This window comes from Medicago sativa, chromosome 2, assembly GCF_051527215.1.
Source record: "Medicago sativa cultivar Bolivia chromosome 2, Bolivia_mono, whole genome shotgun sequence".
NCBI lineage: Eukaryota > Viridiplantae > Streptophyta > Magnoliopsida > Fabales > Fabaceae > Medicago > Medicago sativa.
In genome coordinates this window covers 12,288,652-12,303,922 of record NC_140750.1, presented here as the reverse complement: position 1 = coordinate 12,303,922, position 15,271 = coordinate 12,288,652, and the positions used below count along the sequence as shown (strand labels likewise).

General features: G+C 31.3%; 2 protein-coding genes and 1 long non-coding RNA gene across 3 annotated transcripts; 1 reads left to right on the top strand and 2 right to left on the bottom strand.

The window, feature by feature from the left end:
* The first annotated feature begins 1,943 nt into the window (after positions 1-1,943).
* LOC146944611 (uncharacterized) lies at positions 1,944-4,359 on the top strand. The gene is made up of 4 exons (XR_015026028.1): positions 1,944-2,104; positions 2,344-2,423; positions 3,570-3,674; positions 4,009-4,359. It is a non-coding gene; the product is annotated as an uncharacterized LOC146944611 (long non-coding RNA).
* A 5,535-nt stretch (positions 4,360-9,894) lies between these two features.
* On the bottom strand, positions 9,895-10,807 carry LOC146944610 (uncharacterized). Its single transcript, XM_085748797.1, has one exon. It carries the CDS (start codon positions 10,741-10,743, stop codon positions 10,078-10,080), a length of 666 nt encoding a protein of 221 aa, XP_085604923.1. The 5' UTR covers positions 10,744-10,807; the 3' UTR covers positions 9,895-10,077.
* A 2,551-nt stretch (positions 10,808-13,358) lies between these two features.
* LOC146944609 (berberine bridge enzyme-like 17) lies at positions 13,359-14,954 on the bottom strand. The gene has a single exon (XM_085748796.1). The coding sequence runs from the start codon at positions 14,952-14,954 to the stop codon at positions 13,359-13,361; it is 1,596 nt and encodes a 531-aa protein (XP_085604922.1).
* Between the last annotated feature and the right edge of the window lie 317 nt (positions 14,955-15,271).

Here is a 15,271-nt window from a genome sequence, read left to right as displayed (position 1 = left end):
GGATCTCCCTTATTGGAAAGACAATTTACTAAGACATAATCTTGATGTTATGCACATTGAAAAGAATTTTTGTGACAATATAGTACACACAGTGATGAATGTCTCTGGTAAAACAAAAGATAATGAGAAAGCTAGAATGAATTTGCCAGAGTATTGTAAGAGACAAGATATGGAGTTAAAACTTCTTCCAAATGGAAAATATCTGAAATCCAAGGTTGTTTATAGTTTAACCAGTGCTGAAGCGAAATCTGTTTGTCAGTGGTTAAAAGAATTGAGGTTGCTAGATGGATATTCTTCTAACTTGTCAAGGTGTGCCGACGTAAACACTGGAAGATTGCGCAGGATGAAAAGTCATGATTCTCATGTTCTCATGGAACGCTTACTTCCAATTGCGTTTTCTTCTTTGCCTAACCATGTTATAAATCCGTTGACTGAAATCCGTCGGCCGAAGTTCATGTGTTGATTAATTGTCTTGAAGTTGGACCATACCTTCACATCGTTCAAGTATTAAATGTTGGGGAGATATACACTAGTTTTCCAAGATGGTTTAAAGATCAAGTGTTAATGGCTGAGCCCAATATACATATATTACATTTGAGAGGATTAGCTGATGGTCCGCATAGACGTGTAAAAAAATGGCACACTTACTTTGTCAATGGATTTAAATTTCATACCGAATCATGGACGGTAGGCAAAACCAAGGGGTCAAATTGAACACTTATTAATGACAAGTTGTTGTACACTTATTAATGATTTTTTTTTGTTACAATTATTAATGATATATTTGTACTATATTTATAAACAATATAGAGGATTTTAGGCTGACTTTTGTTATTCAAATTATACCTTAAACAATTTTATTTGTTACATTTGAAATTCATAAATATTTATGCTTATAATTTTAATCTATATAAACTTTTTATATAAAATATCGTTCATAATCTATATGTGTTAGCGTAATAAAAAAAACGAAAAGACGGCTATGTGAATGCCCGTCTTTCCACACGTTGACATAATGTAAATCAATATTTTTCTAAATTAAAGATAAATCAAATTATTACGTGGTATATCCCGTGAAAATAAAACTATCACATACCTCCCTAAAAACAAAAGAAACAAAAAACTATCACATTCCTTAAAAAAAACAAAAAAAAAATATCACATGCTTGAAAAATTCTATAAAAATCCTAACGAATCTTTTTCATTTTTATAAAGGAACGAATATCTTAATATATATATATATATATATATAAATGTTAGATATTCTCCAATCAATCTTAATTAACCCTAATCCCGCCCTTTTTGGCGGGTCTAAATATATTTTTTTTTTAAAATTATTTTGCAAGGAATTGAACCAACTACCCATAACAACACCTTAGAGCTTTTACCACTAGACCATTAACATTTTTATTGAAATATAGGTTCTTCTAAAATGGATATATAATCTTAATGGCCTTTTTTTTAAGCCACTAACACTCATTTTTATTGTGTTTATTTTCATGTTTGATTAATTTCACATAATTTAATTTATGACTTTTATTCCATGTTCATTTTTGTTGATGCAAACTAATGTTATAATTTTCTTTTTTGAGATTTTGCATGTCGATCACTCTCAAACATCACTTAGTTTCATTGTTTCTATTACTTTGAATGTAACTCTAAAATTAATAATATAGTCACTTTGATGCTTATATAAGAAACTCTACAAAACCCGTACATCGTACGGGTTAGAGTCTAGTAATTAGTAATAAAAAAACAAAAAACAAAATAGGAAAACTATTTATAATTTTTATGATAAAAAAATAAAATTGGAAAACTAAGAGTTTTAGCCGGGAACTCTCCCGCTCAAATGAAAAACCAATTATTTTAATTAATTTATAATAATTAGAAAAACAAAAATAAAATAAGAAAAGCCAACATAAGAGGAAACTAGTACACGCATTATAGTCATACACACACAAGAAGAGGATACGTGAAGAGGAAAGCGAGAAAAGAAAGAAGACATGGACGACATGCATCTGGGTTTCTCAAGCTGTTACCGTTCAATACCCAGTCCTTAGCAAACAACCATCTCTCACCATAACCCCTGTTCTCATTCTAACTGGTGAGTTCTATTGATTTAGGTTTTTTTTTTCTTTTCAGATTTAGGGATTTCGATGTTTATGGTTTTGTGGATTCTGAAATTGTTTTTTTTTTTTTTTTCAGATTTAGGGATTTCTATGTTTATGGTTTTGTGGATTCTGAAATTGTTTTTTTTTTTTTTTTTTATTTTAGATTTAGGGATTTCTTATGGTTTTGTGGATTCTGAAATTGTTTTTTGACTTAAAGATTTCTATGTTTTAGGGTTTTGTCATTCTGTGAGTGTGACATAGAGTTTGAAGTTTGAAGACTAAGCTTGTTTTCTTAGTTACTCATTCGTAAAGGTTGGTATCTCTGATTTTTTTGTTGATCTGATCCCTTTTAAAACTAATACTGCTACGATGACAAAAAAACATATGCAGGGCTATTTTAATCGCTTCATGTGATTTGGTAGAGATATACTACAAGGTGTTGGAATATATTTAACAATTTTCCTTTGGAAATTCAAATCACAAAGACAATTGGGGTTTCTAGAACTTTTGGTTACATTGCATATGTTTGTTTCACAAAATGTTACAAATTCAACTCACTAGGGGTACAATAATGATCCTTAGTGTAGGGGCACCTTAGTTTCTGAACGTAGGTGTTTTTGTTTTTGCTTGTACATGCGCATGTGACACTTCACCAAACACCAACATAGACAAACCAATTTGCGAATGTAATTAACCGTGGACAGAGAGCTTGATATATAAAGCGAAACTAGGGTATTCATGAATGTAATTAACCGTAGGACTATTGGTTATTTGATTTTCTTTGAATACATGAGATTAAGTTATCAGTCAATTTTTGGTGACTGGGGCGGGTATTGGCTCTGTTTGTGGCTGTCAGCTGTCTGTTTTTAAGTGTGTGGCTGCTACTGTTATGTCCCTTTTGAATTGTTGCTGTGCGTGTGGTGGTTCTGTGATTTTTAGGACATTTTTAGCCAATGTGTGAGCAGTTTTTATTTGGTTTTGCTACTATGAGGTGCTGCTGTTTTGTGCATAGTTACTGTGATCTGTTTTGTTTTTGTTGTGTTATGCGGTTGAAGATTACTTGTGTTCTGTGTTTTTAATTGATAATATAACATGTTTTTGATAATTAAATACTAAGATTAGTGGCCGGCCTATAACATGTTTTTACACGTATTGCTAAACTTTGTGAAAAGGCCGGCCTCTAATACTTGATTACTTGAGTCTGTTCATCCTTCATTTACCTTTATAGAACCTATAATACTTGATTACTTGAGCCTGTTCTACTTCGGCTTTTATAAAACCATTATGCAATTACATACCATTGTGCTATAACTTTTCAAAATTAAATAATAAGAATAAAAACAAACCTTCACAATAAACATATGGTAAAAGTATATGAACTTTGTACATGTTTTTATATATACGTATATATTTAATTAGTCAGGTTATGTAATTAATTAACTTTTTGTGATAAATTAGGCAAAAGATCTTGGAAGAGATCCCTATGTAGACGACCTTCATCGAGAAAACCATATTATACATGGTACGGATGTCTACGTTGATGATCGCTCCTATAATACACAGGTGAATTTCTACTCTGACAGTATGCTGGGTGTTGTGTGATGTTTTTGAACTTTCATTACATTCTGCCAGGAATATTCATGTTACTATTTTTAGTTTTCTGTTTTATTTTATTTTGCATCCGAAACCATAATAATAACCTGGCCCTGTTCAAGCTTGGTGGCTTAGTTCAAATCAATTATTCTTCTTCATGTCTGTTATTTTATTAAGAATCTTATCAGTTTCAGTAAATTAGCCAAAGACGAATAGGTTATTTTGTGGGGATAGGAATATCATGGTTTCTTTACTGAGTTGCTTGATTCATAAACTGAATTTTTACTTGTCCTTTGTCTTGCAGCATTTTGTGCATGTGATGTTAATGGAGCAAGAGTTGCAGGACAAGATGGAACGGGACGCTGAGCAATATAGAGCATTTCAAGAAAGCGTTGATCGACGGTTTGAGGAATTGATCGCAAGCACATCAAGGTGACCGGGTGTTGAAGAATATGGTTCAGATGAGTCGGACAATCCCAACATTGAGGAGGATGAAGGTGATGCACCAATTAAATATGATGCTTCAGATGAGAAGAATATTTTGACTTCTTTATTTAAATATGATGCTTTAGATAGTTTTAGGATAGTTTTAGGCTAGTTATTTAAAATTCTTTATTTAAAATTATTATTTAATTAACATAATTTTAGGGGAAAATTTGTATTTTTTTAATTTTTTAGTAGTTTTCCGAGGAATATTTCCTAGGAAACAAATAATTAAATATCCTGAACTTTTGAAATTTCTTTGGTTCAAAAAAAAATGGCGCAATTTTTAAAATTTAAAATTTTTGGCGCAATAATATTTTAAATTGAATTTCCAAATTTATTTTTAATTGTTTCAAAATATTTTAAATTGAATTTTAAATTTTGTTTTTTATTTTTAATTGTCACATCGACTGAACTGTGACAGTGGTGGCAGCATTTGACAGTTTTTTGCAGGAACGTTTCCTAGGAAATATTTCCTAGGTGTGTCCTAGCTAACTGCTTCCTCAGTGAGTCCTCGGTAAGTTCCTAGGGACAACTATAAATATACCTAGGAAGTGTTTCCTCGGAAACTTCCTAGGAAAGCCTCCGTACCTAGGAATTTTGCTTCTATTCCTAGGAAATGTTTCCTAGCTAACTTCAATGTTTCTTGCAGTGCTCCTCCACCACTATGTCCTCCATTGCCCCCACCCATTCCAAAACCAGCTCCAAAACCACTACCTCGACCTACCCCTCCACTGCTTGTACCACTACCAAAACCACCACCTCCTCCACCACCACTTCCACCTCCAAAACCACCAAACCCTACCCCAACACCAAAACCACTACCATGACCATAACCTGCACCATTCCCACCAATGCCACCACCTTCTCCTCCTCCCCCTCCTCCTCCAATACCCATTGCATCATCTCCATTGTTTCCTTCGCCTTCACCATGTCCTGAACCCCCACCAACACCACCTTTTCCACCACATCTCCAGCTTCTATATAAACAATAATCATCATCATTATCATCACCAGACCTCCAACGACTAGGATCAGCAAAACTACCACCTATGTTCCTCCCATGACAAATACCACTCATCAAAGCACAAAGAGTACTAAACACAAGTAATGCCAAGTGCAAATACTTTGCATTAGCAGTAGTACTAGCACCCATACTGATTTTAGACAACTTACTTTGCTTGACGTTCTTGGTTGTAATGTCTCTTTATATAGAGAACTACGTACACTAAAATAACACTACATGCTCATTATTGAATCATAAAGATAACTTAGACATGTGACATGTGCTATAGAATTTGAACATCGAATTGCTTTAAGGTCCAATCAGTTTTTAGCGTGTTGGTCAACCATGGCCGACAATATATGTTAAACAACCTTAGGTTCATATGATTGTTGTAATGTTGTGTTTTAATCTAATGAACCTCCAGCTAGACAGCAATATTATATCATAGTCATTAGTTATTTATAGTGGAGTGGGTAGCTAAGTATGTATATCTTCTAATAATATCTAAATATATGATTGATAATTATATCATGCCATATATAATTGGCTTCTAAATTTTTTCAATGTGTAATACTAAAACATTAATGTGGTTTCTTAATTAACTGTTCGCACTTGAGAAAAATTAATGCAAGAACAGCAATGTGGATGCCATGTGACCAACTAAAAGTATTGAATTTTAGTTACTGATATACTTGTTGTTTTTGGCATAGAGCAATGTTTGGTTTGATAGTGGCTTAGACAATTGAAGTGTACGCCCACCAAAATACAAACATATCCCCCACTTGCAAAGCACTCCTAAATTTTCATCTTTAACAAACAAACAAAAAAGCAAGGGTTACTACACCAATTAAAAATAAACTGAATTTCAACTCAATTTACCAACAAACCAAGTTAAAGATGTTGCTTTGATTCTATTAATCACTTCATCAAAATCAACCACTTCACTATTGAAAATTATACCCCTCCGATGTCGAATATAAACAACAAAATGTCATATTTTATTGTTCAAAAAAAACTCAACTAATTGTCTCATATAACATATTTAATATTTACTACTTTTCCTAAAACACTATTTAATTAATTTGTATTTTATTTTTTCAATAACTCTTTCACTGTTAATTTAATTTAATGGATGCATTACATAGTTGACGACAGCTTGGTTTTTTAATTTAATAGATACAATATTCACAACGAGCACAAAATCTTCTCTTTTCAAGAAATAATTTATGTTAGGGGAGGCACAACTTTTTTTTTTTTTGCTAATATAAAATTTAGATTAGGGGGGGTGGCATCCCACTCCAAGACAGCACCCTTTTAAAGAACACTTACAAAAATATTTGCCTTTACATCCCTCTGAAGACATTAGCTGGACTCGAACCCAAGATCTTTTAGATTCAAATTATGTATTTTTACCACTAGAGCAGGCCTTTAAAATTTAGGGGATGCGCACCTAAGCAAGCGTAAAATATTTGTATGGCATATATGTTCCGGTATACTCAAAATCTCATATTGTTTGAGAAATGTTAATTTATGAACAACACTCACACTCACAAATACATCTTTTAACCAAGGATAAAACTCTAAGAACTTAAACACAATGTCTAATGCGGAGGAAGATTACATAGGATATTTTTTTCATGTAATTTGCATTTAATTTCATGTAATTTGTATTTAATTTTGTTTCTTACATTTTGAAACAAAGAAAATGAGTTTTTTTCCTTACATTTTAGGATGGAGGAAGTATATTTCAATCTGTCTTAAAGCATTGAATTAAAAAAAATACAGTAATTTCATTAAAAAAAATACAGGAATTATTTTTGAATTTTTTAAATTAGCTAATAAAATCATTAAATAACATGTTAGATATCCTAATCAACATTTTTCTTAGCCATTGGTCAGTAAATCTTTCAGGGATTACTGATTACCTCGCTTTAATATGCATATATGCTCCTAACGTGGTATTCGAATTTACATGTGCTATAGTATTCATTATTGACTATTTTCAAATATCCATATAAATGAAGTATGGCGTAAAGTCAATCATTTTTATAATCAAAACTCAAAAGTGATAGAATGATTTAAAAGTTACAAGAATTGAAATAGGCATTGGATACTTTCCTTTTGGGCAGAAAATTAGTGTCTTATTGAGCACTTGCGTATCTCAAGAACATTGCTTGTTGGGGCACAATCTCCATTTTTAAGTTTATGGGTCCTTACAATATTTGTCACGTTATAAATAAGTTCTTTTTAAAGAAAAACCTTATAAATAAGTTAGAAAGCTAGAAAAGTAGTATTAAATTAGTTTTTTTTTTCAAAGAAAAACCTTATAAATAAATTAGAAATCTAGAAAAGTAGTATAAATAATGAAGATCGCATTTGTATAATCTCGGAAGTGATTCATCAAATCAAGAACCGAGTGGTATATTAGGGTTTTAAAAAACTTTAGAAGTCCAAAATCTTCCGAAGATCTTACTTATTAAGGTCAGAGATTGTAATTTATTCATAATGTTAGGGAGTGGTTGTAGTGTGTGGAGAGTTTTCATATCTAAATTGATCTAAATTGATCTAATATTACAAACCGATGATTAAAAAAACGAAAAAAAGCTATACGAATCCGAATATTATATTATGTTTTTGGAGGAGCCTACCACATTATAGTGAATCATCACATTGGACTTATAAGTGTTAGCGCAACAATAAAATGATAGAGATTTAAAGAGAAAGAATAACAATCATTTGGAGTTGAAATCAGTGGTGCCCCTGAAGGTGGGCGGGAAGAGCAATAGCCTATGACACAATTTTTTAAGGGGCGCCAAAATTATTATTTATACTTAGTAGTTAGTATTAAATAAATGTATTTCTTTTTAACTTCTTTTGATTAATTCTATTGAAAATACGTTTTTAGAGAACCTTGATAATGAATGAATCTTTGCAACAAAAAATGTAAGAAGAAAGACATTCAAATAATTAAAATGATACAATTTTATTAATTCACCAAAGGCACCAAAAATCTTAGGACAAACCCTAGTTGAAACTAGTTACTTTATTAAGTGAATGATCTATGTACAACAATCTTATTTATACTAGTTATTAAATGTATTAACAGGAATGATCTATGTACAACAATCTTATTTATACTAGTTATTAAATGTATTAACAGATTGACAAACTATAACTAAATAAAATAGAAGTCTATATTTTAATAAGAGTTATGCTATACATAGCGAGAACAATCATCGTGAATTGATAACGAATGAGAAACAAGTCAATCCCAATCAGTGTTGAGTATATATTTCATGAAAGGTTGGTAGAAAAAAAAATAGAAATCATTATATATATATAGCGGGTGGGTGGAACACATACAACTTTTTTTTTTTTACAAGAAATACATACAACTTATGTCATAAAATATTCGTTGACACTATTTTCGCTTTAAATAGCATTTTCCTTTTAATAATAGATTTGTATATCACTAAATAGAAGTCTATATTCTCAAAATAGACTTCTACATTATTATTTACTAAATTAACCGTAATACATCTCCTCAATTCATAATTCTAAAAACAAAAACATATATAAAAAAAGGATTAAAAAAAATCTTATGTTTATCAATAGAAACACAAATCTTTTAATCTTCATAGCCTTTGTCATTTACCAATTGATCTTCAGTTGGGTAATATACTACCTCTAGCTCCTCTTTGATCACTTGCTCTCTCAAAAAGTGAAATCGAGTCTATATATACTTGCTTCTAACATATGAAAATGTGTTCTTTGTAAGATTAATGACCGACTTTTTATCAATCTTAGAAACTATAAAGGTTTCTTCACTTTACAATTCAGTTCATTTAACAATAAATTTAATCGAGTAGCTTGACAAGCTCGATATGAGCATGCTATGTACTCATCTTCACATGATGACAAGAGAGTAATCGATTGTTCTTTAGAACACGAACAGATTGGTGCTCCTTACAAGTTGATCAACAAGTAACTATTAAAAGTACTCCTTCTATCTATATATTTTACCCCCACCCAATCTGAATATGAGCATCCTATCAATTCCCCCTACTTCTCATTTGTTTGCAAAGAAAACAATAAAGCATGTTTCATTTTTCCTTTAACATATCTAACCATTCGTTTTATAGCTAATAGATGTGACTTCCTAGGGTCATGCATAAGTCTGTTTATCACTCCTTCGTCAAAGTAAGTATCTTAGGGATCCTACTAACTGTTTGAACAAAGCAAACTTTTAAATGATTTTTTTTAGGAACGTTTATAATATAATAAGAATCTCTTCTAAAAAATAGAATTTTTTAATAAAACATGAATTAAATATTAATTTTTATGTTTTTTGTGCTTAAAATTCATATATAATTATGTTTGATTAAAAAATTCTAATTTTTCTAGGAGAGATTCTTCTAATATTCTAAACACTCGTGCAAAAATTAATTCAAAAAATTAAAGGGTAAACATAACCTAACTTAAAAGCATAAACCGAAAGTATAGAGAAAAAAAAATTAAGCAACTAAAAATCGAAGAAATTTTTTAGAAAACTAAAACAAAAAGTTAAAATATTTATAGAAACCACAAACATATTTAATCCTTTATTTTAAAATAAATTAATATAAAAAATAACATGATGTTAAATGATGAATACATGCTTAACAAAACTCTAAAATTTCACCAAATTTACTGCTACAACCCCTTTTCTAAAATTTGTAGAAGCTCTTATTGGATGTTTTATTAGTTAAACAAGAAGTTATGGAGAAATCTGCCTTATTTCTAAACTAATACTATGAAGTTACACAACCCTGCATAATTCAGAGGAAGTTGAAATGAACTCAAAACACTGATGTGTATACGTAAAAGTGTGTTGACAATGGCAAATCATGGTCGTAGCTGATTAAAAATTTCCCCACCAACACCGCCACCATATCCACCACTGCCAGATCCTCCATTTCCATTACTATAACCACCACCTCCGCTACCTCCACTGCCACCCCCATATCCTCCATTTCCCGCACCATAACCACCGCCAACCCCACCACCACCTCCGCTGTCAAATCCTCCATTTCCACCACTATAACCACCACCTATTGCTCCACCACCAGATCCTCCATTCCCACCACCATAACCACCACCTATACCTCCACTGCCTGATCCTCCATTTCCATCACCATAACCACCACCTATTCCTCCACCACTAGACCCTCCAAAACTACCACCTCCATTGCTAGAACCTCCATTTCCACCACCCATTCCACTCCCATCTCCATTCCCTCCACTAAATCCTCCATGGCCATTTCCTGGGTTATATCCACCTCCAACTACACCCCCAGAACCAGGTCCTACACCAACTCCACCACCACCTGAACCACCAACTGCACCATTGCCATATCCTCCACCACTATTAACACCAATACCACCAACATAGCTATTATGAAAATGATGAAGAAATTTCATTTCTTCACTAACTCCACCAAGCTTTCTAAAGCTACTAGCTAGACAAGTAATTTGACCAAGAAAAGCAAGTAAAAACAATTTAGAAATCATGACTGCTAGTTGCGTAAGACTTTGTGATATGACAAAAATATATATTTAGACATAGGATATATATGAGTGTTACTAGCTTCTATTTAAACAAAAATTTGAAGTTATCCCATGTAATTCATGCTCGGTCACTAGTAGCTAGTGTGCTCTCAAATTGTGAACGAATAGGTTGAGCATGAAATTTGTATGGTCGAGAGAAATAAAGATATTATTAATAACACATCCTTCGAAAAAAAAAATATAATAACACATGTTTGTAAATATAATTATTCTAAAGAAAAATATGTTATTATCAACTTATATATTTTTATAAGTTACTACTATATAGAAACATTGTCCCTGTTCATTCAATCTTTAATTTAATAACTTTTTCAGATAAACGTGAGTTTATTTGAATATAAGTCTTTGCTTTATGCATTGAATATATGATGTTTTTTCCTTATGAAGCATTGAATACGATGTTGATAAATCTAATTTTATTTCAATTTTGCATACAATAATTACATACTACTATTCTGGAATAAAATATAGGTAAAATGATAATTGAAAAATAGAGATGGACTTTATGTTATATGATCCTCTAATCAAAGACTTAACTCATACGGTGTTTCATATAATTGTCGTCACTAAGAATATTATAGATTAATGGGTGTGTCTCTTCCTTTATGTTCGATTTTTTTATACCAAAATAGATATAATTTTGTTATGATTTTCTATATAAACAAAGTTTATGAGGTTAGTTTTTGTTATAACCTAGCATATAGTGTGTGCAAATGTTGAATTTTCACTTTAGGAATTTTAGTTTGATCTCATTAAAGACTTATGTTGGACCAGTTGGAAATGAGAATGATTTAGATATCACATCGTATGAAACTTTCATATCATTCATCCATACCGATTTATATATCCGGTGAATTCATGTGGTGGTTGTCGGGGTTTATAGTCCGTGTTGATTGACTTACTTTTGAGTTTATGCAAAACAATTTATACAAATAAATAATTTTTTATGTATTATTTATAAGCTTGTCAAAGTATTTTATAAAAAACATAATTTATTAAGATACAATTTTCATTATAGAGAATTTATAATTAGCATAAAATTTTATTTATTTGCATAAGATATTTTTCATAAGCTCAAAAATAAGTCAAATCAAATGACCCTTAGTGTTATACGTGAGTGCAAACAACTGTGATGATCCCATTATTGATGTATGGGGTGGACCAGATTGTAAAAATAAATAACATTTAGATGCACGTTTAAAGAATTATGACATAATTATCAAGATGTGTTTCTCAAGTGGAAGATTGTTAGAATATTTTATTAAATATTATATTTCAATATTATTATGTTGACATAATATATTTCTTTAATTATATAGTTATTTATCAATTATAAGTCTTAACTAATTAATGATCAAATTAAGTCTAGGGCATGCAGCAGGTTAAAACTCTTATGGAGAGCTTGCCGCCCATCTTGGTCCCACAATGTTCGAGAGATTAGTCTTCGTAGTTGTGCGCGGAGGATACACAGTTTACACCAAAAAATTAAGTAATAAGATTAATTAGATTTCAAATTAGATAATTAAATTATATGTTTAATTAATTGATATGAAATCAATTTGAATGGATGTCAAGATAACCCATTCTAAAATGAAGAAATCATAATTTATCATCACACTATAAACAGGTTATGGTCTCCCAATATACCGGACATCCTGAATATTTACGTTTCTACTCATTTGAAGAGTTTCTAAGGCAAGAGGAATATAAGTAGAGGAAGAGCCTCCGGACTCCTACTCAGGGGTGAAGCATAGTGTTAGCATGGGGTGGCATTGGCTACACCATTTAACTTTTATTTGTTTGATTTTTTTTTTATAAATTATGTATTTTGGTGTTTAGTTACTCTAATATAGATTTATAGCTAACTCAGATAAATTTATTTATGAAAATTATTAGTAGAAATATAAAAGATAAGCTTGACCAAAAAAAAAATATATATAAAAGATAACACATTATTATTTGATTGATACATTTACTTTTCTTTTCGTTTTTGGCATTTTCAAACGTTATAGTTAGTATACATAGAACTTTGTCAACAACGAAAAATTGTCAAAATGATATTCTTAAAAGTTTTTTTTTTTTTTTTAGTTTTTCTATATATTCGTAAAATTGGCTAGCTTCGTCGTTGCTCCCACTTCTCCAAATTTAAAATGTGTGAGCCTCATACTAGCTACTTAACTCAAACAAAAAAAAATCTGAAGAACTTTATCATCAATTCTGATATTCCTAATATCCTTGATAAAGCAACATGTTCTAAGTCTTAAAGTTTATTACGATGCATGTATGCTCTTGATATTATTATTATTTTGAAATAATGTATGCTCTTGATGTTTACTCACTTGTGCTTTATACAATTAGTCATATCTCTAAATCATAGTAGGATCGATGAACGTGTTCTTTGATATGTTTAACTACTTATTTTTATTTATATCTCACGTGCTCCCTTTAATATATAATTTAACTTATTAAAAAATTAAGAAATGAAATAAGGAAAATAAAACGGTGTATGCAATTTAATAAGAATTTGTATTATTCCATTTCTTTGTTAGGAATTGACACTATATTTGACTTTCATATGACCTGATAGCTGGTATACTTTGTTCATATCTGAAAAAATTCTCAGGATCAACTTTGGCTTTCACACTAACTAATCTTTCAAAGTTTCCTTTAAAAAGCTTACTTCCATAAGCTTTAGCAATTTCAATTTTTATTAAATTACTTGGACGATTGGCACCAATATCTGCATCCCTATAATTGAGGAAAGCCTCCCTCGGAGAATTTGAAACATAGGGTGTCATAAATTCATGAAACGACCTTGAAAAATTCACATGACGCTCAATAGCTTTAGAAGATTCTTCAATCCAAATATTAAGGTATTGAATCAAGAACAAGTTTCCTGCTCTATGGGGAAATGGTGTTTCTGATGGCAATATCTCTTCCATCCTTCCGCCATAAGGATTCCATTGCATAAACAAAGTCTCGCCTTCAATCATCGATTTCCATATAGATTCTATAGCTTCTTTTGGAATAGGTTTCTTCACATAATCCGACCCACCTTTGAGATAAATTGGACGAGGATCTTTTGGTTCATCCAACAATGCTTCAAGAGGAGTACCAATTGGCTTGTCATACCAAAAAAGAGTGGAATTAACCCAAGGCATTAAAATGCAATCACTTTTCTTCAATGCCAATTCAGGGAAACTCTCACTCACCAAAGGTATAAGCCTTTCAACTGCCCCCAAAAATTGACCAATGAAACTAACTTGCACTATCTTTTTACCATTAATTTTAACAACATTATGTTGCACTCTAATAAAAATATCTTTATGCAATTTTGGTGCAACTAATTGCCATTTGTAAACAACATCAGCTGCACCTTCATCCATATTTCTTTTCACATTGAAAACAGTAACTTGTGGAGTTATTTGAACCAATTTAAGTTTCCATGAAAGAATAACACCAAAACTAGCACCACCACCACCCCTAATAGCCCAAAACAGATCTTCTCCCATTGATTTTCTATCAAGAATATTACCATTGACATCAACAATTTTTGCATCAATGATATTATCAACTGAAAGACCAAATTTTCTCATCAAATTTCCATACCCGCCACCCGAAAAATGACCACCAGCTCCTAGTGTAGAACAGACTCCAGACGGAAAAGCAAGAGAATTATTTTTCTTTGCAATGGTATAATAAATCTTACCAATTGTTGCACCAGATTCAACCCATGCAGTTTCATCTTGTAAATTGACATCAACTGAATTGAGGTGAAGCAAGTCAATTATAACAAAAGACACGTCCGATACGTATGAGAAGCCTTCGTAGTCGTGGCCGCCACTTCGAATTCTTATCTGAATATTGTTGCTTTTGGCACATTTAATTGTTGCTTGGACATGAGAAGCATCTTTTGCGGTTATAATTGCCAAAGGTTTTGGTGTTGTTTTTGTTTCAAATCTCTTGTTATGTATTTTCATGTTTAGGATGGTTGAGAATGAGGTGTTGTTTGGTGTGTAAATGACTTCAGAGGTAGGGGAATTTGAAGTTTGAGAAAAACAATTGAGAAAAGTTTGAATGGATGATTGTGATGTTGTTGTTGAAATAGACATGAAAATTGTTAAGGTTGTCAAGAGAAAAGACAATGTACCCATTGTTTCAGTGGCACTAATAACAATGTGGTTTGTTACTTTGATGTGCATCTCTTTGTTGCACTCTATATATATATCTGCTGTACAGTATCATCTTCTTCTACTGTACAGTATCATCTTCTTCTAAAGTGAGGGTCAATATTATGTGTCATTTAATGAAGGAATAGAAATTAAGATTTTCTTTTTGCTCCAAAGAATGGCGGAAATTATATTGTACCTAGTCTTTCTGAAATTAAGTGAAAACATATTTCGATATGTTTTATTCCAAGAGTAAGTACTAAACTTTGTTTGTTCTTTTAAGAGTTTTTTTTACAAAACTC

Coding starts and splice junctions, on each gene's coding strand:
- LOC146944609 (XM_085748796.1), bottom strand. CDS start 14,954: ATGGGTACATTGTCTTTTCTCTTGACAACCTTAACAATTTTCATGTCT.
- LOC146944610 (XM_085748797.1), bottom strand. CDS start 10,743: ATGATTTCTAAATTGTTTTTACTTGCTTTTCTTGGTCAAATTACTTGT.